The 23,933-nt window shown below is 48.1% G+C and overlaps 1 protein-coding gene across 4 annotated transcripts; it reads left to right on the top strand.

The window, feature by feature from the left end:
- Positions 1 to 3,448: 3,448 nt before the first annotated feature.
- On the top strand, positions 3,449 to 23,090 carry LOC134013026 (BMP/retinoic acid-inducible neural-specific protein 3-like). Of its 4 annotated transcripts, XM_062452760.1 has the most exons (9): positions 3,449 to 3,642; positions 3,747 to 3,978; positions 4,365 to 4,666; positions 10,196 to 10,386; positions 11,083 to 11,267; positions 16,499 to 16,604; positions 17,491 to 17,727; positions 19,397 to 19,619; positions 21,234 to 23,090. In XM_062452760.1, exons 3-9 carry the CDS (start codon positions 4,416 to 4,418, stop codon positions 22,348 to 22,350), a joined length of 2,310 nt encoding a protein of 769 aa, XP_062308744.1. In that variant the 5' UTR covers positions 3,449 to 3,642; positions 3,747 to 3,978; positions 4,365 to 4,415; the 3' UTR covers positions 22,351 to 23,090. The 4 variants fall into 4 exon arrangements, with proteins under 4 accessions (XP_062308744.1, XP_062308743.1, XP_062308745.1 ...); XM_062452759.1 differs by having other exon boundaries at positions 3,449 to 3,978; XM_062452761.1 differs by having other exon boundaries at positions 3,449 to 3,830.
- Positions 23,091 to 23,933: the final 843 nt, after the last annotated feature.

Below are 23,933 nucleotides of genomic sequence, written 5' to 3' on the forward strand. Positions count from 1 at the left end.
GTGGTCCTAATACTAATTCGCTGAGAGAATAGGGATTTCCAACGTGTCCATAACCTCGCTTCAGATTGGCTAATCAAGACGTCTCCCGCGAATGCTTTCACACCGTTATCAGAAGCCGATCCTCAAAACCCCGAACTGAGAGCCTCTGCCAAGTCTTCCATGTTACTTTAATCACTCCTTTGCAAACACTGTGGGTTCATAATTAACAAGGTGAAAGTCGTTTGGTTCATGAGGTTGAACATATGACTCGTTTAGTTCCTTTAACCCGGAACATTAATTATCCTCTATTACAATTCAATGAATCACTTTGCTTAATTGACCGGAGAAGAAATGTTTTACAAATTATCGTTGGTTCTGCTGAGTCAAAGTTGTATGCTTGGCCCACCCCAGTGTAACCTTTTCCAGTCAATAGACCATCCAGATTTTAACGGTTTCAAAGGGAAGTCGAATGTGGAAAAAACTGCACTTCAGCTCAACGTAGGCTGCAATCAATGAGCTTGTCTGCTTTCAAACAGTCTTATAGTTATCGGCGCAGAGTGCATTCTCACTAAGCACCCTTTCTGCGCATGAGAACATCATGTCACCCGCAGCAAAACGACCACAAACCGCACTTCACAACTGAACGACTCTCCTTAATTAGACTGCTGGTGCATTGTGTTCACACCATGGACCCCGGATTGCTCTGGGTCCTGGCTCGTTAACAGAGACAGTGGATAACCATATGGCCTAAATCAATTTTGCTTAGTTTTACCGTGGCCAGGCGCAAACCAAGTCAATAGAGTATTTATAAGACCTGAATGAAGAGCTTTCCATCGTTAAGAGTGGTCGTTCTCCTGAGAGAGAGAGGTGTGGACTCACAATGTCTGATTCAGTAGTTAGCTAGTCGTAATGGTCCGGGCTGTTTCAGACTGCTCTAGGATGACCTCTGGTAAAGACGAATCGAGACAAGGTAATTGTTTAATGTAATGACTCCCCAATGGTCCTAAAGTGGTCTGTTTTGTACCTCCTCCCCCACACATCGGTTTGATTGGTCCCTGGAATTACTGGGAACATTGATTCAGAGCAGAAACCAAACCCTGACCCACAACTCCTCAGCTTGAAGCAAATTAATCTTGGTGGTACTTCATTTCCGTTTTAGGACCCAGCTCATTACAGTTATTTTATTCTAATAACTCTAGTCCAAATATACCAAACAAGTCCAAATATCCCAAACTATCTTCCCCAATACGTTTTTTTTCTGTTGTCAAAGCTGGCTCTGTTGTCAAACCTGCCTCAACATAGTTTTTGCTGCAGACTGACAAGTTTTAGACAGGAAACTAGGAAAAGTAGCACCCCATTTTTTTTGCTCATGTCAAAACAACCATAGACCTATCATTAAACCAAGAGCATGCCGGGTCACTCTACTGCGCAAGACCAGACGACCCTGAAGTCCAACATGGCGCTGACCATATCTCGGTTTTGAGAGCTTCAATGCACATTTGAGCACTAACCATAGAAATGAAAGGAACGCCATCTTTAAACAGCTGTGATGCTCGGTCAACTTGATAATGGGTCTGTGGGATAAACAGAAACCAGACATAGCCTACCTGTCCGCTAGGGCGTAGCGTTCCACCTCGTGCCTCACGCCACGGAAACAAAGATGACTGACTGATGAGCCAAATCTATCAGATCTGCTGGCTCGTTCAAACATCAGCTGTCGCTCCGTTCACAAGGAAGAGCCGTCGAACAGACTCTCTGCCCGAGGTTCATCGTCTCTCATGGCAATCTGTCTCAAACCAGGGAAAGGCTCCAGACGTTCTCTCCCTGCTTCACTCATATTTACTTGCTTGGCTAAATCAACTTTACTTACTCCACACAGGCTCTCAGAGAAAAGGCTTGAACAAACAATTTGTCCATGATATTATGTAGAAATGATATGGACCAGCTTTCCAGACAAGGATTAAGCTTAGTCCTAAACTAGAAACTTTTTCGAGGGAGATCTTCAGAGAATGTTACTCTTACTTTAGGACTCGGCTTAATCCATGTATGGGAAACTGGGCCATACAGCTGTTGTCTATTAATTACCATCCTCATCGGTTTTGCGGCATCTTACGAGTACCTTGCACTGTAGTTCTCTAAGTCTGCTAAATGTTGGAAGGTTTTTAGAAGCAAGCCTTCAGAGGTGTTATGCATGCACCCAGGCAAGGTACAGCCCCCAACCCTCCAGGCACCCTGACAACTGCTCATTATTCTGTTCAGCTATCATGCCCCAGACACCAAATGTGCTGCCCTGCCACTGTAATGAACCCTCTCGCACGATTTTCTTTCAATTTCAATTTTCTTTTCCATTCCTTTCAATTGCCTGATATCTGCGTCCACTGATTAAAGGCAATAACATGCCAACCTGTCAGGCCTTGTTTCTAAACCCACACACAATGCACACCTTCTGTACAGTACATGTTAGACTCGGCTGGCTATGTGTGAGGTGATGTCCGTGTCGACATACATGCAAACACAGGTGCACACGCCCACACACAGGCGCACACACACAACCACACACACACACACAGGCACACACACACACAGGCACACACACACACAGACTCCTGGCCATTCATGAAACACACCATGTATATATATATATCTGTCTGGTTTTCTTATCATGGCGTCGGTGCGTCTGGGCGGTGGTCAGCGACTGAGGGATCAGCGGGCACACAGATAGCGACGTTTTAAGGCCGCGGCGATTGAGACGTCCCGGAACAGCGCCGAGTCGGCATGGTTCACGCCTGAGGCCGGGACGCGAGAGACCGTGTCAAATCGGGTCTTTCACTTCAGGTTCTGAGAGGCGGTGTCACGGGTTTTCAGCGTTATCCGTTTTGAGAAGCAGAGAGTGCGTCTCTGGTGACTCAATGGGAGCTCATTTCTCTAATCCAATCCTCATAAACCCTCTCTTTGAAAGGCTACAAAACCTGCCCTTGTCTCCCCCCCCCCCCCCCCCCCCCTTGGCTGTTCCACCCCCCAGAGACACAAAATGGAGCGATGGGAACTAAGCGGCCATCTGTTTGAACCAAAGTTGTAAGGTTGGGGGGGGGGGGGTCAATATGATTTGGATGACCACAACGACTTGGTTCAATGCTTCTCTTCTTCATAACCATTATTATTATATGGGATTTGAGACTAAATGTAAATCAAAGAACTAAAATATTTCCCCAGTGTGTGAAGATAAATGAATATAGGCATACATATTTTATTCTTTTCTTTTTTCCCCCTTTTTCTTTCAGTAGCCTGCTGACAGAGATGAACACACCTCGGTAAGCATGCCTTTTGACCATCCAATCACCCCAGCCCTCCTTAAGCCCCCCCCCCCCCCTCCCCCGCTATTCTCTCATCCCGACCAATGGGAAGTGGAATGGGCACGGCTCTGGAATGAATTGTCGTTTTGTCTGTAGACAGCAAAAGCGTGAAGCGACCTCACACATGCCGTTACAGTGGAATACAAGACGCATCTCCTGGCGCTCAGGACGCAGAAAGTAGAAGTGCATTCGAATTCAATACAGAAACCAATCCGTGAGCAGATACAACGTTCAGCTATTTGACTGTCATCGGTTGCATCGAAAGACTTCAACTTATTTTTTTCCTGGGAAAAAAGGATTCATCTGGAAGGTGGTCTACTGTATAAATGCCAGTTGTTCCAGCTCATTTGGATGGGCTGTGCGCATTTACCTGAATATACTGGATCTTACATCATAAAAGTCCTTTTCTGGTAGGAGCCTACGCGACGGTGTCGGTGAACCGGCCAGGTGGACGTCAGCAGCGGTTTCTCCAAGTTGCGGTGTGCGTAATTTATGACCGTATGCAAACCTTTTCTCACAGAACGATTTTCATCTCTTGCAAGTTTCCATAAATTATCCTCATTGAATATAACTTAACGGTCGTTAACCGGGACTGATGCCCGCAACTTCAGCATTGAGCTTAATTATTCACTGCCTGCCGAATAAGGTGAAGTTTAATCAAATATAGGCTATGTGGTCGCCGGTTATGGAATGCTTTACACGAATGAAGATAAATATCGATAATTACCAACACTTCTGTCTTTAATTTAGATGTATTTTATATAATTAGATACAATAATATTATTTATAACCTCAGTGGCAATTTAAAACATGTGCGCTAGAGATGTTTTGTTTTCTTTGTTTTCTTATTTTTTGCAGATCTGCAACATTTAATTAATGAGGAATTACCAAGTTCCTAGCTGAGTAAAGAAATTAACACAGAGAACCCCCCAACATACACACACACACACACATAGGCTACACACACACACACACACACGCGCGCTTTTAAAAGGCTGCGTTCTCACCGTTCCGTGCATCTCTCCTATCCAGGGCTCGTCCAGAGTGCGGGGAGAATGAGGAGTCGTGGGGGCGGGGGGAAGCATGAGAGGCCGGTGTATCCCTGTTAGACTGGCGCCCCTCATGTTTCTATGGAATTGCGTAGCTCTAAGCCTCCTCCGGATCTGGGTGTTCGCCGCGCCCGGCCAGACGGCCGCCGGGCCTGGCTTCAGCGATGCCCTGGGACCCTACAGCTGGCTCCTCTCCGACAAAGGCCCCTTCCACCACTCGCAAGAGTTCGTGGACTTCACGGAACGCTACCAGCAAGGGTTCAGCACCAAGTATAAGATATACAGGTAAGTTAGGCAGCAGGGCAGGGCTGACCGGTCGGGGATGTGGTGGTGAGGCAGGGCTGTCTAAGCGTTGTGTGCCTTCAATAGGCACTGAGCCAGCACTACAGTGTGTTTGTGTGTGTGTATGCTACTGTGTGTGTGTGTATGCAAGCAAGTGCACTACTGTGTCTGTGTGTGCTACGAATGTGCGCTACAGTGTGTGTGTGTGTGTGTATGCTACTGTGTGTGTGTCAATGCAAGCAAGTGCACTACTGTGTCTGTGTGCTACGTACGTGCGCTACAGTGTGTGTGTGTGTGTGCTACTGTGTGTGTGTGTGTGTACGCAAGCAAATGCACTTCTGTGTCTGTGTGTGCTACGTACGTGCGCTACAGTGTGTGTGTGTATGCTACTGTGTGTGTGTGTGTGTATGCAAGCAAGTGCACTACTGTGTCTGTGTGCTACGTACGTGCGCTACAGTGTGTGTGTGTGTGTGTGCTACTGTGTGTGTGTGTGTGTGTGTGTACGCAAGCAAATGCACTTCTGTGTCTGTGTGTGCTACGTATGTGCGCCACAGTGTGTGTGTGTGTGTGCGTGCGCTACAGGGTGTGTATGTGCCACGTGAGTGTGCGCGTCATGTGCTGCAGGTGTGCGTTTTGACGCTGCGTTGCGAGGGTCATGTTCTGATGGCAGGGTGGCAGCTCTGAGGGGTTGTGACGGCCGCCTGGCTCTTGGCAGACGGTGGCGGGGAGACGCCGCCAGGGCCCCAGATGGAGAATGTTCTGCCTCTCTGGTCCCTCAGACATCACACCTCTCTCTCTCTCTCTCTCTCTCTTTCTGTCACTCTCCCTGCCTCGCTCCCTCTCGCTCTCCGTCTCTCGCTCTCGTCTCTCGCTGTCTCACTCTGGCTCTCTCGCTCCCTCGATTTTTCCGTCTATCTCTTTATGTCCCTCCCTCTCCCTTTCCATCTCTCCACCCCTCTCCGTGTCAATCGACATCCCTCTCTCTCTACCCCTCTTTCCCCCTCTTCCTTTCTGTCTACCTCTCCCCCCCCCCCACCACCTCTCTCTCACCCCGTCATGTTCTGCAGTGCTCTGGGAATGACCAGGGAAAGGGAGGGAATCAGAGACCAGACGAGCAGGAGAAGACAACCCAGGTTGCTACCTCAGTGTTTTAACCCCCCCTACTGGTGACATGCAGCAGAGCCCCCCCCCCCCTTCACCTCCCCCCCCCCCCCACGCCCCCTCCCCTCGACCCCTCCGCCCGCCCCTGTGGAAGTCAAACCCCTGGTCCTTGTAGGACAATGTCTTTAACGTACCCCCACTGTGGCTGTTACCCGTGCCAGCCTCTCCACAGCCGATGCCTGTTTTCACAGTCGATGAGCGAAAAGAATTGCACTGCACATTGTTTTAGTCATCCCGCGACAGGAAATTTCGAGTAAATCCTTGTTCCCCCCCCTGTTTTCCCACTCGATTTTTTTGTTATGAGCTGTGCAGTGCAGGATGTTTCTGTTAGTCACTCAGCCGAGATCAGGTTCTGCTCTAGCCTGGGGAGGGATTGTTTGCTGTTAACAAGCCAAAACTCCTCAGTGCCGCATGAGGGACAGTTTATGTGTTTTCGAATGGAATAATAATGAATTCATCTAGCGGAACCCGTCCTACTAGAACGACGCAGAGACAGGGAATCGACCCCACGACCTCTCGATCCAGAGGCAAATGCTTCCAGCCGCTGAGCTACGCCCACGCGTGTGTTCGAGTCGGCGCCTGGATGTCCTCCGCAGCTCGTTGGCACAGGGCGTGCCTGGGTCGGCCTCTCCCCCAGGCAAGAGGGGGAAAGGCCCTCCAGGACGGTGACAGCGGGGGCCCTGCCTCCAGCACTGTTGTCAGGGAGCTCATAGACCGGAGGGCTTATGCTTCCTGACAAGTGCGTGATAGGGTGTTATGTAGAGCTGAGGTCCATGGCAGGGTGTCCTCCAGAGTGGTGTGTGTGTGTGTGTGCGCGCGTGTGCGTGCCTGTCAGTGTGTGTTGGCTTGTGCCATGCGTGCGTATGTGTGTGGGCTCCGTGTGGGCTCCGTGTGCCTATGTGCTGTGTGTGTGTGTGTGTGTGTGCTCTGTGTGTGTGTGTGTGCTCTGTGTGTGTGTGCTCTGTGTGTGTGTGTGACTTCCAGCAGCCCCATGCAGAGGTCTCTACTGGAGGATGCACTCAGTGTGGGGCAGGAAAGAAGCTCTTCAATAAGGAAATGGACGGCTCCAGAGCGGTGGCTGTTTGTGAGACCCGTGAGTGCTGCACGAATTAGCCGTGTGTGTGTGTGTGCGCGCGCGCGTGCGTGTTCACGCACGTGTGTGTACATGTTTGGGCATTCGTCCGTGCGTGTTTGTGTGTGTGTGTGTGTGTGGGGGGGGGGGGGATTGATATATATATTGATATATTGAATGTGTGGGACGAGAATTAATCTATTGACCGGATCAATTAGAGGGTTCTGCAGTATAACCAGCAGTTGATCTGTGATTCTATCGGCCACTAATATCGAATTGAGCCCGACTAGAAGTAGTTTGTGTCGACCTGGTCAATGAAAGTATGTGAAGCGTATACATCCTGAAGTGAGACTTGCTTGAAACCTCTGTACTGTGTTCTGATGAATTAAAATATGGTTCTAATGATGTCGCTGGCCTAGTTCTAATAGGATCACACTCACTTCAATATTTGAACTAACAGATCCCTAACTTTGTCTCATTCCTCCCTCTCTCCCCCCCCCCCCTTTCCTCCCTTGCTCGTTCTGTGCCTCCCTCTTCTCAAACAGGATCCAAACTTGCTCAATTAGAAAAGTTGACATGTGATCTTTTGAATATGCAGTTCCTCTCGCTCCAAGCTGGCGTGGGTGAACGTATGCTGGTTGCTGTTTACTTCGCTTCTTTGAAGTAGTCCCAATCAAAATACTTTTTTTTCCGTTTGTGGCTGCAACATTTCAAATTCATCTGATGGCTCGTACTCATTCAGATGAGTCACCGTCACGTTAAATTACACTCCGGCAGAAAAAGAAGAGAGGCCAGTGAAGACCTTCCTCCATTAAAAAAATAAAAAGGCTGTTTACTGTACCGTTAGCTGGCAAGGTCTCGCAAATAAACGTTGTCAAGCAGGATGGAGCGAAGCATGAAGGTGTCTACTCCACTCTATGGATCTCATGTAGAGAGGTCCTTGAAGTAACTTTGATCCAAACAAACTGTTTGTTATTTTGGTATCTGGGGTAAACCAGCCTACCAGATTGCTCTCATTCCTCCCGCTCCCCGTGTGTTTGTTGTTGCTTGCCGACCGTGAGCCCTGAAAATCTTCTTTATACAACTGCACGATAGAGAGATTTTGAACCGGGCAAAAAAAAGAAATAAGGAATCCTTCCAACTCATGCTATATTAAACCCAAACGGGGTGGAGATAGCCATGCTGAACTGATTGTCACAGGCCTCACCTCGGTGGTGATCACGAGGTCGAACCTTCGAGGCACTGGAGTGGTGTGAGATCATGGAGGTGGTTGTTTTCACCTGGGGCTGAGTGCTGACTTGTTATGGAGGGTTTCTGCTCGGTAGCTGGGCTCCTCCTCAGAGAGAGGCTGTTTGACGGACAGAGAGGGGCCCATGCCTGGTTGCTGATTGCCCCCCGTAGCTGGTTCCTCCTCCGTGATTCCATGTTGGCCCCTCAGGCCTGGTAGGGGGCCTGACAGGTAGCTGTACTAGGGACCCCTGCTGCTCCGCGCAGCACCTCGCCTCAGAGAGGAAGGCCAGGGGTGGATCACACCGGCAACTGTGCTAGCCGACCCTGTTTTGCTTGTGTGCGTGTGTGTGTGTGTGTTAGTTGGGTGTGTGTAGTTGTGGGTGTGTGTGTGAGGTTAGGTGTGTGTGTGTTATGGTTGTGTGTGCGTGCGTGAGTTTGGTTGTGTGTGTTGTAGTTACCGGCGGCTCCATCCATAACTGTCCATCAGCGGCACCCGGCGAGGCTGAGTCCGTCACAGTTAAGCTCTCTCTCTCTCTCCTTTCCTCTCTCTCTCTGCCTCTCTTTTTTTTGCTCTCTCTCTCCCCCTCTCTCTATCTCTACCCCCCGCTCGTCCTCTCACGCTCTGTCCTCATGGCAGGAGAAACACTAATGGTCCCTCGTTACGGTGGAACGCCAACATGAAACGGGCCCTAATGAGCTGAATCCTGCAAGGGGATTTCAGTTTTGTTTTTTCTCAGGGGGGTGTTCTCATTGGTGGGAGTTTGATTGACAGCGAGTCTGGACTCGGGGGGGGGGGGGGGGGAGTTGTACCGGGGCTAGGGCAACAACACAATTAGTGTTTGCTGCGTGTGTAGTTTCTGTGTTATTTTTTCCCCCCGCTTGTTCACCCGTGGGTGTGTACGTGCCTGGCTCTGAAAAACCAGCCTTATTGGCTGCCTTTCTAGATGTGAAACACATGCAACGTCCACCTTCTAATGGACTCATATACCACGTGGAGAGGCTCCTACTGACCCCCACGTCTCCATAACGGGTTTGGCCTCGGGCCCTTAGCTCTTGGCCCCTGGCTCCTCCTCGTTATAGTCCTTATCTGGGCCGGGCGATCTACGCATCGAGCCTCGTCCGCAGCAGAGACCGTGTGCGTGGAGCAGATAAAGACAGCTGGCGTGCGGCGACACCAGGCTGAATATCAACCACCTTTATCAGAGACCTTTCCCTTTCAGCTGCTAGGAACCAGCGGGCCCCCAGCCATGATTACAGACCGTCCGTCCGCCAGCAAGTCAAAGTGTCTCCAAATAACCCCAGATTGCACCATTATGTAAAATGGGGGGGGGGAGGGAAAGAAAAGGCAATGTTTCTGTTGGATTCGTTTCTGTTTTTTTGGGGTGAAATATGTTTTATTCTTCAGCAGCACGGGCGCAATTCTCCCAGCTTGGAAGAATCAGCATGAGAGCGTTCATCTTTTCGAAAACGGTGCGGAACATTCCGATAAGACAGGAGAGGTGGTGCAGTTGGGGTACTTTCCACCCAGCGTGGACTGAATGTGCAGACAGCTCTCATCAGGAGAGGCAAGCCCCGGCCTGTCCACATTTCGATTGGAACAATAAGACCCAATTTCGTACTTTTTCAAAACACAGAACCCAGTAGGGACGTGGAAAACGTACACAGTTATGCTAGATGCTACAATCCTCGGGAAGTCTATTATTGCAATTTTTCTTATGCTATTCACACCAAGGAAACATTACTGCAGCTGCATGTTGTGAGGACAGCATGTCGTGTTTTTCACATGGATAAGAAAACTGCTCTGCCTTTCATCTGCATTTATTTTGTCAGTAGCTAAAGCTACTGTGCCAGAGGTAGTTTGTTGGCTAGCTCGCTTGCTAACTGGGGTTGGTGTCTTACAGCGAGTGACCTGCTGTGTGTTGAAACAACCTCCCAAGCCCCCGTCCTCCTCTCCTCTCTCTGACTAAGATGGAGGTGTTTCCTAATGGAGGCTTACCTTTATTCCCTGTGTGTGTGATTGTGTGTGTGCGTGCATGTGTGTGCGTGTGCGTGTGTGTGTGACTTTGCAGGGAGTTCGGGCGCTGGAAGGTGAACAGCCTGGCTCTGGAGAGGCAGGAAAACAATGGTCTGGCGCTGCCCTTGGACCCAGAGTTCCTCCACACCATCAGGCAGCTGGGCAGGAGGCCCAGCCTTGCCGCCATCACAGATGCCATCATCAGGAAGTACGGGACCCACTTCCTGCTGTCTGCCACCCTGGGAGGTAGGTTCCAGGGACCCACTTCCTGTCCAAGCTACTCTGGATGTAACTCACTTCCTGTCCCAGCCACCCTGGATAGTACCTCACTTCCTAAGTCACCCTAAGACTGAACTCACTTCCTGTCTAAACCATCCTGGAAGGTACCTCACTTTCTATCTAAACCATCCTGGAAGGTACCTCACTTCCTATCTAAACCATCCTGGAAGGCACCTCACTTCCTGTCTAAACCATCCTGGAAGGCACCTCACTTCCTGTCTAAACCATCCTGGAAGGCACCTCACTTCCTATCTAAACCATCCTGGAAGGTACCTCACTTCCTATCTCAGACAACCTGGATAGTACTTCACTTCCAGTCTAAGTCCCCCTTGGAGGTACCCCACTTCCTGCTATTAGCCACACTGGGAGGTCAATTCCAGCAGTGAGTGATTCCTAGGAAGATGGAGCGTTCTGTAGCCCAGGCCTGAATGTGTTCGGCATCCCCCTGTCTGTTCTGTTAGACTCTACACGAGCATCTCTCTGTCTCCACTCTGCTGTTTGTCGCTAGCTAACATCACAGTCCTAGTGCTCACCGTGAACGCTGATCTGTTTGTTTATGTGTGTGTGTGTATGTGCGGTGTGCTTGCGTGGGCCCGTACGTACGTGTGCTGCCACGGGTGTGTGCGTGCATGTTTGCGTGTGTGTGTGCGCGTGTGGACCCAGGGGAGGAGTCTCTAATGATCTTCGTGGACAAGCGGAGGTTGAGCAGGACGGCCGAAGTGAGCGAGGCCAACAACACGGCAGTGAGTCTGGAGGCTCTTCACCAGCTGGCGGCCTCCTACTTCATCGACAGGGAGAGCACCCTGCGCAAGCTGCACCACATCCAGATAGCCTCCACCGCCATCAAGGTAAACGCCCCCCCCCCCCCCAACACACACACACACACTGGCACAGGCACACTGACACACCAAGCGTAAAAACACGCAGGCGCACCACACCCAAAGTAAACACATCAACCAGATGGAATTGTTGACCGTATAATCAGAAGTACCGAACACACCCCGGCCCCCCCCCCCTTTCTGTAAAGTGTGTGTCTGCTAGCTGGGCAACGAGAGTAGGACTGTTTGCATGAGAGAATAGTCATGTAAATACCCCCCCCCCCCCAATCTTTCATCTCCAGTTCCTCTCCGCTGTGTTCATTCATCACTCTGTCAGCCGCTATCACACGGAAAGGAGTTTTAGCATCTTAGCGTGCCCTTTGCGCCCCCAAGGGCTGCTGTTTTCCTCTGCGGAGGCTGTCTGAGTCTCCCAGAATGAAGGCCATCTCCGGACCTGCCCTAATGACAATATTAACGTCGTGACATTCAGGTCACGACGCAGAGCGTGTCTCTTTCGGAAGTGGAGTTTGTGCTGTGCAGAGACCGGCCCGCTGGATGGGGAAAGGCCGTCAGGGTCGTGGACGGCGGTTCGAAAGGGATTCTTTTGATCTTGTGAGAGAGGAGGGTAGAAAATCTCGACGTTGACGAGCTCCTGTTCCGAATGCGGTGGAGAGGGTGGAGCAAGACGGGGAGGACGTTTCTAAAAGGACGGTGAAAAAGTTTGGCGTCCATTTTGATTGTTCTCTCCGATGGCGTGGGTCTTGAGTTATCAACTTTCACTCGCACTTTCCGAGCAGCCCGCTATTTTTCACGGACCTACTGGGCTATCGTCCCAGCTGCGGGCCCTCTGTCGTCCCATAGCACCATATATTCTCTAAAGTGAATTGGCAACAGCACGCGTGGCTCCTTTGGCAGTGTGCTCTAGGCCAAAGTGCTGCTAAAACCGTCCTGATTGAGACGAATAGAGAGACTGTCCTCTCAGTCCTCCTGTTTGTGAGGCAGTTTCAGGTGAATGATGTGAAATATTCACGGCATCAGCAGCCTTTAATTCAGAACATGGATTTTTACCTCACCCCGATGAAGACGGATGTCAAAACAAAGCTGCTCTTAAGAGGAGCCGGTGGACTCCGGGCTTTAAGAGATAACATGTTTTCAAGATGAGAAAAGTGGGTTCGGCACACATAGCAGGGCAGCCCCTGTGACAAATAGGCTAAAGCAAAATGAAGTAGATAAAAAAAAAACGAGGGCCGAGGAAGCATGCTGGTAGTAGTATCACACATCAGTGTGATGAATCATCTACTCCATTTCATAATTTTCGTCGAGAGCTCGCCCCATTTGTCAGCCATTTTGGATATGAGTTAAGGTGTCGGGAGCTAATGAAGAGAAGACTTATGAAGCGAACTGGGCCTGCTGTCCCTAATAAACGAGCCTTTAGCCTATCAGGGAGTGCGGAAAGCAGACAGGAAATGCTAAGAGGACATAAATCAGTCTGCGTACCCTTGATTTACAACTCCGACTTATCTGTATGGAGGTTCTGTTACGATTAGCCGGAATAATATCTAGATTCTGGCTGGTAAGGAGCAAAATGAGTAGTTGACCTAATTTGTCGGGCTTAACCAGTGCTCAGCCAGTCATGGCATGGCGATGATTCATTTGTATGAAAACAAAGGATTTTTTTTTCTTCTTCTCAGCATTAGCATTTTGAAAACAGGGATACGTACAGCGGGGAGAAATGACGAGGGCAAGAGCCTCTGTGCGTATCTGAGACAGGTTTGACTGGATAGAAAAACAAAGCTGTTTCTCTCTCCTCGGACCCTGTGCCTTGATGAATAATTGAACTTTGGACGTATTGTGGCGTCTTCATTATTTAAAAAGGAAGTCGAGCAGCAGCATCACGTTATCTTTGACCTTTGGGTGTGAACTCAAGAGGATGCTCTCATGAAAACAAAATAATATATATATATATATATATATATATATATATACACAGCATATATCCAAAAAACGTGTTTGTTGTTGTGGATATACAGGACAAATCCTTCTGGAACTGACCAGGGTGCGTTGTGGTACAGTGTGTAAACAGAGCAGGAGAGAGCTGCAGCTGGACTCTTTGTCAGTGAAGCTTCAGTTGAAAGCAGTCTAACCGCTCGGCAGGCCTTACGCCTCCTTTAGCGCTGACCCCGTGCTATCCCACCAACACCGAGCACAGCAAGGAAACCATGGATCAAAGTCTCTCTGCCTTACGCTAGCGGTGGATACATTGGACTGAAGAATACACACACACACACACACCTCTTTGAAAAGACTGAAAACCAGAGCTACATCCATGGAAGGAACTCTCGCGTCTCCTGAAGTTTGCCTTCTGCTCCCCCGTAGTGTTTTGTGGCCGTCCGTTTCCCTTTTGGGGCAATTTAATCTAATTCTGATGCCAGTTGACTCCTTCCTCTTATTATCGTTTTTCTTCTTTTTCTCCTCCTTCTTCTTCTTCAGTGGATAAGCCAGGCCTCAGCTTGGGTTGACATTAGAGTGTAAGCCAGTGCAACAAAGTGGGTTTAAAACATCTGCCGCAATCCTCAAAGAACGTATAAACATTCAGAAGCACATCTCAAATGCAAATATGGATTTGTTCATCGACTGTGCCAATGAGATTTGAAAAAAGAGAGAAAGGGTTAGGAGAAGAAAAAAAAAGCATTTTAAATAAGCTCTGATTTCTAAGAAATATTATTGGTGTTCCGTGAATTTTAAAAATGCTTCCAAAGTAGAGCTATGAATACCCGTTGAAATTCAAACGATGCACCACCGTTGGTAAGTTAGTGCCTTTTCTGCTACTTTTGGGGCAAGATATTCGTAAGTGCAGTAAACTGTGTCTGTGCTTCTTAATTAGTGTTAAAGTAAATACATTATTTATATCAAGAGAAGGGAATTTAAATATGATTTAACTTTACAGCAATTTCCATTAATCTGGCTGTGTGAAAAATCTGCTACAGCAGAGCATTTAAAACATTTATGGAATGATCCTTCTCTGTCATTTGAAACCAATACCGTTTAGTTCTAGATTTAAAACAAGAGTAGGCTTTTAAGCCCTTTGGTTTGTTGGGCCTCTCTTAAAAGGACAACATTATTTGCCAGTACTGGATAAACCATGCATACTTTATATGCAGTGAGAGAGTCAGTAAACACATGTACAGTGGAAGCACGGAGGACTGATCTTGCATGCTAGTCACGTCTCATCTCCAACCAATACAAACTGCTTATTTCAGGAGAGCCTTTGAGGGCCATTACCAGTTCCATTAAATGCAGCTGTTGGAGTTTTGGACACAGTCAGCATAATGTAATTGCGCTCCATTATGGCATATTAATACACAGCCCCGTAACCACATCCATCTCATTTACATTTTATGTTTTAGGGTGTCTAGCAGTCTTTTAATGATTTTTCCAAAAGCCCCATCCTAGAAAAAAAATATACAACTTGTGAGTTTTTTTGTGTTGAGTTTTTTTTGTGATTGAAAAGAGTAAGTCAAGGAACCCTGTTTTGCTCCACTGGGTGCTCTTTGCAGATGGGCTCATTGCTATGCATAGAAAACACATCTTTAGATTTGCATTCGGTCAATTTTCCCTTTAAGTTGGACATCTGTCTGGTTTAGAAATTAATCTGCCGATCCCAGTAGGGGCTTCTCAATTTTTAATTAATTGCGTCGACACATCAATACGAATAATAGAAATAAAATTCCTACATTAAGCCCGTCTCTCTCTCTATATCTCTCTCTCTCTCTCTCTCTCAGTCTCTCTTTATGTTGTCTCTTACTCTCTTTCTCCCTGTCTCTCTCTCCACATCTCTCCCTCAAACTTTCTCCCTCTCTCTGTCTATTTATCTGTCTCTAATTTTCTTCCCTCCAGCCTCTCATAGCCTTTCTACCCTAACCACCAGCCAATTTCACAGCCACTAAAACCTTGGCATAACTTATGCTCGAAGGATAAAACACCTTATCTTAAAAAAAGTGTGCACACTTAATTATTTGTAAGATATTGTGAAAAACACAGAATAGTCCTGAATAGATTTTCTTTCTTTCCTGAAGTCACCCTTCATATGACCTCAAACAAAATGTCAAATGCAACTTTTCTACACACAGTGTGAAGAGCAATTCTGTTTAATGCTGGTTAGAAATCCCAGGTCCCCATTAATCCACTATGGTGATGTGCTAACTTTTATTAGGCCTTTGGGAAAATATTAAAAGAAGCCACTGTGGGGTTCGGAATAATTTCTAAGTGACAGGGAGGGAGATTGTACTGCCTGTGGGCTGGCAGTTTATCTTCGGAGGTGCCAGTGAAGCCTGGATACTCACCGAATCTAAATCAAGCTTTTTGTCAGGGATGATTGAGCGGTGATTGTGAACAATCTAACTGTCCTCTTGAAGAAGAGAGCGTAGATCCTCTCCCTGGTTTTGTGTGTCAGCGGGAATTCAGAGAACTGTCTGTGAAAGATTTTTTTCCTCCCCCCTACTTGTCACAGAGGACTGTGTTTTAACCCAGCCATTTCCTTACATTTGTTATTTTTTCATGTTATTCCATCGGCCGACTCTTTCCTGGGTTCGGGTGCGGTTAGTTACCCTGCTATTGTGCTGTATGTCATCATCATCCTGAAAGCCCTTTTGACCCCTAAGCTTCTTACTCTTCTCTTTAGCTCCATGTAGGTCATCTGGCAGATGTTTTGAAATGCAGTTCTTCTGGGAACACAGGACTATATGATCCATTTGGTAACTGGCAGCACATCCGTGGGTGCTGGCAAAAATAAACCCTGGGTGTGCCAGTCCTTCGTTAATATCTCCCTGTATTGTGGGATTTTGACCTTTTTCAGATTCCCCGAGTGGTCAGAGTTTTGTATCCATGGACACCGGAGACATGTTTCTATTAATGAGTCACCTTGTCAATGTCCCCAAGCGTCAAAAAATCTTTAAGGAGTTGCTTTAAAAAAAAAAAAAATCAACGACTAATCACGTCTCAGAACATCCATCACGACCTCGACGTTCCTTCCTCGCCTATCCCTTTTACGGCCTTATTCGCTCAATTTGGTTTGTACACACGTGCAATAATGTGTGTAATTTTTCTTTTCGTACCCTGGAGATGTAAGGCGGTGAAGCTATTGTTATTTTTGTTTTCATATGACTTGCAGACCGTGTTTCTGCAAATTTAATGACTTTAGTGGGGTCCGCTCACAGTGTGAGGATTATTGCCATGTGCCTCTCTCTCTCTCTCTCCTCTAGGTGACGGAAACAAGGACGGGTCCCCTTGGCTGCAGTAACTATGACAACCTCGACTCTGTCAGTTCTGTTCTGGTTCAGAGCCCCGAAAACAAGATTCATTTGCAAGGTTGGCCATCTATAATTGAACCCTTCCAGAAAATGTGATGGAATTGTCACAGATTTTTTATTCTCTGGCTGGCTCCCTTTAAGGGAGGCAGGAGGATGTCAGAAAGAATTTAGCTTCAATCCGTCTTTCATTGGCTGTTGAACCACAGGGTTCCAAGAGAATCAAAGACAGTGATGTTAAAACATGTAGAAACCTGTCAGAGGAATGAAATTTACCTCCTGTAGCAATCTGGCCTGTAACAAGGCAGAAACACTGCCAAACTTCATCCATATACATTATTGTATTCAACCATCTGTTCCCGCAGCTCAGATGTAGGAATGTATATGTATGCAGAGAACATTGATGCAGTTACCGGAACTCACAGGGTGTACTTCAACACAAAGAGGGTCGTCATGTGTATTAGAATAGGAATAAATACAATTTGATGTGATGTTATGTCAACCGGAATGGGATTAGTAAGATATCCTTTTCCTGTCTTCCTCCTCTCCCCCCTCCCGTCCCATCCCCTCTCCCCCCTCCCATCTCCTCTCCCCCCTCCCGTCCCATCCCCTCTCCCCCCTCCCGTCCCATCCCCTCTCCCCCCTCCCATCTCCTCCCCTCCCGTCCCGTACCCTCTCCCCCCTCCCGTCCCCTCTCCCCCCTCCCGTCCCCTCTCCCCCCTCCCATCCCCTCTCCCCCCTCCCATCCCCTCTCCCCCCTCCCATCTCCCCCCTCACGTCCCATCCCCTCTCCCGTCCCATCCCCTCTCCCCCCTCCCGTCCCGTCCCGTCTCCTCCCATCCCTTCTCCCCCCTCCCATCACCTCTCCCCCCTCCCCTCTCCTCTCCCCCCCTCCCGTCCCATCCCCTCCCCTCCCGTCCCATCCCCTCTCCCCCTCCTCTTCCCAGGCCTGCAGGCCATCCTCCCAGAGTACCTGAGGGCCAGGTTCGTGCAGGCTGCTCTCAGCTACATCGGCTGTAACGAGGAGGGTCAGTTTGTGTGTCGGGACAGTGACTGCTGGTGCCAGTGCAGCCCAGGGTTCCCCCAGTGCAACTGTCCAGATGTGGACCTCCGAGCAATGGAAGCCAGTTTGCTGACAGTGAGGGAAACCTGGAACATGGCCAACAGTGACTTTGAGGAGTCCGGTAAGCTGCCTGACATCACTTCCTGTTCACGACGATAGTTTTTATTTTTTTGGTTTAGCTGCAGTTCTATGGGTGTATGTGAAGCCCTCTGTGACTTTGCTTGTAAAGAGAGCTGTCCAAATACAATTAGATTTGATTTAGATACTCACAACAATGTGTAATGAAAACAACCCCATCTCATCTGATAATTGGATTTTATTGGATACGTGTTTATTTTTATTTTTTTCCCTATAAATGGTGGCTAACCTTCACAGTTTGCTGACATTAAGGCTGGGTTGTTGCCTGGCCTGCGGCCTTCACAGAAGCTCACCTCTCTTTGTTGACACCGGCGACGCAGGGCCGGCCCTCACTCGAGTCGCTTGTCCTAAACAAACCCCCTTGACCCCACCCGACCGCCAGCATTGTTGCTGTGAGCTTCAGTAATTACGTCGCTACGGTAGTTCTTGTCATTCCGCTGGTGAGTGTGGTGCAGGGTCTGGCAGAATGGGTGGACTGCAGTGCAGGAGAGCCATTAAAAGAGAAGCATTGTTGCCCTGTTGTTTTCTGCGGCCGACAAGCCCATAATGGAGGGAAGAGGCCGGGGCTTCAGAGATGAGGTGTCATTGTCACAGTGGTGAAATAACGCTCTGGTTCTGGCAGGAGCGGACTGTGTTTATTTATTTACAATTTTTGTTTTTTTTGTTGTTTTTTTCTGGGAATTGAGCCAGCCTAAAGGGTCTTGACTCAGGATGCAATGGAGCACTGTAATTTCACCAAACGCAACAGCAGGAGGCTGATTTTGAAAGACGCAAACAATCTTTACCGAGCACATCATGAAATCGAATTATGAAAAGACAACAAACAAGCCCGTGGACACGTGTCAAGGCATATTGATTTATTACTTGGTAAAACAACAAGAAATCCTGCATTAAACATGGTTTATTTTATTCAAGGTTAGCACAGTTCTTGTTTTTATTTTTCCTTGTCTCACCGGTGAATAATGAGAAAATATCACACTTGGTTAGATATTTTAATGCTGGACTGAAATATTAAAGTGCACATTTCATTACTTTCATTAAATGATTGTTTCAGTGTTTTAATTTCCCAACTGTATGTAATGCACCTTGACAATCTGTCAGGAAACCTATTGACTCTAAATAGGTTTTGAATCAGAAGTCATCATTATCACTGTTGTTCATCGTAAACATCACAGTCATGTTCTTATTAAGGAGGAGCTCGTATTGATCACTCTGATATGAGCTCGTGATAAGATGTTATCGACCGTGGTGAAAACAGATTTGGTTTTATTGCAGTCATGCAAACAAGTCTCATTAGCTCCACTAGCCTTCTGGTAACGGTGTCTTCTCCTTAGTTTGTGTGCCTGGATGATAGGCTGCTCTCACACAGAGAGATGGGCCTCCTCTGCCAAGCTCTGGCTAAGCTCTTGGCATCTCCTGCGACGAACCAACCCAAATTGAGTTCCGCCTCCGTCCATTACCATATGCATCACACAATATCACCTCCACTCTGTCCTGAGGGGACGCGGGGCCCAGTCTAGTGTGCTCTCCCTGCAAGGTGATACGAACGTGCTCCGACGCGCTCGGCCAAAAGGAACAGGCGGACGATAGATAACGAAGCGGGCGGTCGAGGATGATGCGGAACGGGGCTTTAACCGCGTCTGCCTTTCCAGATGAGTTCCAGAACTTTGTGCGGAGGCTCCCCACGTTCTACGCCCTCAATTCGTCTGCCGTCCAGTACTTCTGGAAGATGGAGCCGGCCGTCCACCAGCGCTACAGGCAGTTGGAGCTTGCGGCGCGCCAGCTCGTCAGCAAAGCCCGCCGCCTCGTCAACAAACTCTTCACCCTCAGCAAGAGGTGTCGGATGCAGCCCAAAGTCCTGGTGCTGAGAGAGAGGTGAGACTTGTGCCTGTCTGCGCAGCGCTGCACTTCTAAACACACTCCCGCTTAGCTTCTGTTACTGAGACGAGTCTTCCTGCACGGGTTTAGACAGGGTGGCTTTGAAGGAAGTCGACCTTTCAGGGGTGATTTTATCCGTGATACCTTCCGGGTTATGCCATACCCAAGTAACAAACACCGACCCTCTGGCCGTGGTATCTATGAGAGATATGATTTGAGTAATTGGACCAGTCCTGTGAGTTTGGCTTACATCCCAAATAAACTTCCTCTAGCAATGCTCTAACTGGTACAAAATGTGTTGGTCTGAAATGTGCACCCCCTCAGGAGGTTATTGGCGGGGAGACAGATAACACTTTCAAAACTCAGCGTTGCTTTTGAATGTTCTTGTTCTGCAGAGTTCAAAGGCTGTCAATCAGAGCACATGAGCGCTGCTCCAATCTCACAAACCCCCTCGTCGAGTTAAAACTGCTGTGCTTGTCATTTCTTATAATGAAAATAAGTTTGATAAATTATTACACTTGGTGAAATGAGACCGGATTGTTCGTTAGGGGAAAAACCATCCGACTTTAACAAGAATAGATGTCTGATTAATATGCCTAGACTTCGTTTCGTACATTCGACACACTGAGATCGCCTTCCTTCCATTCCATTTAATCTGCTTGTGTTTCCCCGGCCCTGTTTTAAAAGGCATGAGCTTGATTTGCATTAACATTGTCAGACACAGTGCACACATAACAAGAGTTTCAAATGTGTTAGTTTCACACACAGGGAGAAGGCAATCACAGCATGTGATAGGGCAGTACAAGGCAGTGAGACAGGATGTGAACTCAGTACAAGGCAGTGAGGCAGGAAGTGAACTCAGTACATGGCCGTGAGACAGGAAGTGAACTCCTGTGTGTGGTTCCTCTTCCTTAAACTACAGTGGATTTGGCATTCACACACTGTATAGTAAATCTCCAACAGTCAGTGTTGTCTATTTTCCTTTGCAGATTGTATGATGGTAATCTGAACTGATGGATCCCTGCTTTCAGATGTGCTGACATTTTGTATTCAGCTCCCATTTTGAATTACCCTCCCCTATATGCTGTATCAGTGTAATTATTTTTATTACATAGTGAAAATTACTTTCTGAAAACTGGATTCCAGCCACACAGACATCTCTTATGTCTGCCTCTGTGAACCATATAGACAGCGAGACAGCTCCTCTCCCCCTGCCTCTCTTCCCTCCTTTCCCCCTGCCTCTCTTCCCTCCCCCCCCCTGCCTCTCTTCCCTCTTCTCCTCCTGCCTCACTTCCCTCCCTTTTCTTCAAGCCTCCCCCTCCTCTTCTCCTCTCCTCCTGCCTCTCCCTCCTGCCTCTCTCTCCTCTTTCCTCTCCTGCCTCTCCCTCCTGCCTTTCTCTCCTCTTCTCCTCTCCTCCTGCTTCTCCCTACTGCCTCTCTCTCCTCTCCTCTCCTGCCTCTCCCTCCTGCCTCTCTCTCCTCTCCTCCTCTTCTCCTCTCCTCCTGCCTCTCCCTCCTGCCTCTCTCTTTCTCCTCTCCAGGGGAATTTACATATCCTGCCTCCAATATATAAATAAACAGTATTCATATTTTCTGTTCTCTTTGCCACAGGCCTTTCAGCTACTGGCTGAACTACATCCTCTCCATCATGTACTGCAGCGAAAACAACCACATCGGCTCCTACATGGAGGACACACGGAGCTGCTCCTGCCCCTTCGACCACCCGTCCTGCCAGGGGGTCCTGCCCTGCTCCGTGGGCGAGGGCACCGCCTGCGCCTCCTGCTCCTACGAGAACCGCTCGCGCTGCGCCACCTGCAACCCCGGCTACATGCTGAGCCAGGGCCTGTGCCGCAACGAGGTGCCCGACTCCACGGACCACTACATCGGCTTCGAGACGGACCTGCAGGACCTGGAGCTGCGCTACCTGCTCCAGAAGAGGGACGGCCGCATCGGCGTCCACGGCATCTTCGTCAGCAACGACGTGCGCCTCAACAGCTGGTTCGACCCGTCGTGGAGGAAGAGGATGCTGCTGACGCTCAAGAGCAACAAGTACAAGTCCAGCCACGTCCACATGCTGCTGGGCGTGTCCATGCAGGTGTGCCTCACCAAGAACAGCACCCTGGAGCCCGTGCTGTCCGTGTACATCAACCCGTTCGGGGGCAGCCACTCGGAGAGCTGGATCATGCCCATAGACCAGGACGACTACCCGGACTGGGAGAGGACTAAACTAGACATCCCCCTGGACTGTTACAACTGGACGTTGACTTTGGGGAACAAGTGGAAGACGTTTTTCGAGACCGTCCACTTTTACCTGCGGAGTCGCATCAAGGCTCCCTCGACCAATGGGAACGGTTCGGTGTACTACGAACCGCTGGAGTTCCTGGAGCCCGGGAGGAACCTGGGCTACATGAAGATCAACAGCATCCAGGTGTTCGGCTACAGCATGCACTTTGACCCGGAAGCCATCCAGGACCTGATCCTGCAGCTGGACTACCCGTACACCCAGGGCTCCCAGGACTCGGCCCTGCTGCAGCTGCTGGAGATCAGGGACCGAGTCAACCGGCTGTCCCCTCCAGGGCCCCAGAGGCTGGACCTGTTCTCCTGCCTCCTGCGGCACAGGCTCAAACTAACTGCCACAGATGTCGTCAGAATCCAGGCAGCTTTGCAGACTTTCAGTGCCAAACAGCCCAACTCAATGGAATATGAGACCACCAAATTATGTAGCTAGTAAGGGGGCCCCGGCGTCCAGCTTCACACGTTTTGGTCGCTCACGCGGACTTGATTCAAGTTGAGAGCGTTTCTGGAGGAGGAGGGGGGGGGGGGGGGGGGGGGGGGCAACTTTGTGCGTTGGGATTCCTGTACAATTAGCTTTCATGCATTTTGTAGAACATGATGAAGTATAAGTGCCGTTCGACGGTCATTTTTGTCTACTCTCTCTAGGTTAATAACACTGATCCTGCGCTCAATCCCTGTTATGAACATCAATATTGTATCATCTCGGATACGCTGCCTGTTTCTTGATGAAGTCTCAGCCAGTCTGGAGGAATGACAGCATGTCTTCATCTATAGGTCCACCACTTAGTTTCTTGCATAACATAGAGAATATGCTTTTGTGTTCACCATGTTAATTTAACTGCACTTGTCACGCCATGAATCCGATCAATTGGAAGGTCATGCTCTCTATTTTTCAGACGTCTGAACTAGCCTATGGATTATTATTTTTTACTTTTTTTGTACAATTAGAGATACTACTTCAATTGTTCAGAAATAGAACAGCGTGATCACAATGGCTATGTACTGGGTCAATTATGTTACATGTGCTTTTATTTTTATAATACAATCGTTTGTGAAAAGTTATAAAACAATGTCTATAAAATGTATATAACAGTGTGAATTTGTAAGATACACTAAATAAAATTCATTTTTATGTGCTGTCTGTAAATATGTAACATAGTCTACTATATAAATACCTTACATGATTTAAAAATAGATTTGAGCTGTTTATTGTCATATCTATATTTAATCATCATGAATATGTCTCAATCTAAACTGAATTAACCTCAAACTAAACTATAGAATGTCTGACAACTCAAATAAATACAGCATTAAAAAGAGATGGTGAGATTTTGGTGAGTGGGTTGAGACAATGGCTTTATGCACAATTAGCTTGCATGCACAAAATGAAATAAGAGATTAAAGAAAAAACATTCAAATTCTACCATTAAAGGTATTAAGTCTCTTTTAGAAAATACCACGGTGACATGCTACCCAGACATCATCTTTGTAAGAGACTTTGTTTTCAGTCCTTCAGTGCATTAGATGGATTTTATCTTCCATCTGTAATTTAAAAGCTCGACTTCCGATCCAGACATTCTCTGGAACGTTTCCTTGAGTGAACCGTGCAATTCATCTTTGTAAGAGGTTTCGACAACAGCCAACACTGCCTGACAACAGAATAATACATTAAAGCTAAAGGAAAGCCTGGAGCATGTCGCACCGGTGTGTTTGGCATAAAATAGCCGGTGAACTTGTTCTTCAGCTAATGACTTTTCCCCTTGGATATCCTTGAAAGCGATCCAGCCAGTTCACCCCAGGATACTAGCTGTGAAATAACACAGAGTGGCATTGGAGAAACTTTTGATGGTCACTAAGAAATAACTTTATTCAGGTGGTTGCACCGCTAACCTCCTTTCAGTCATTTAAAACGGCAGGTTTCGTGTCTGTCAACGCAGGGACGCATAATTCCAAACTAAGCGTCGCGGCGAAATGACGTGCTTAATGAGATTAGCGCTAAATGAAAGCGTTGGGAAT

This window comes from Osmerus eperlanus, chromosome 26, assembly GCF_963692335.1.
Source record: "Osmerus eperlanus chromosome 26, fOsmEpe2.1, whole genome shotgun sequence".
Taxonomy (NCBI): Eukaryota; Metazoa; Chordata; class Actinopteri; order Osmeriformes; family Osmeridae; genus Osmerus; species Osmerus eperlanus.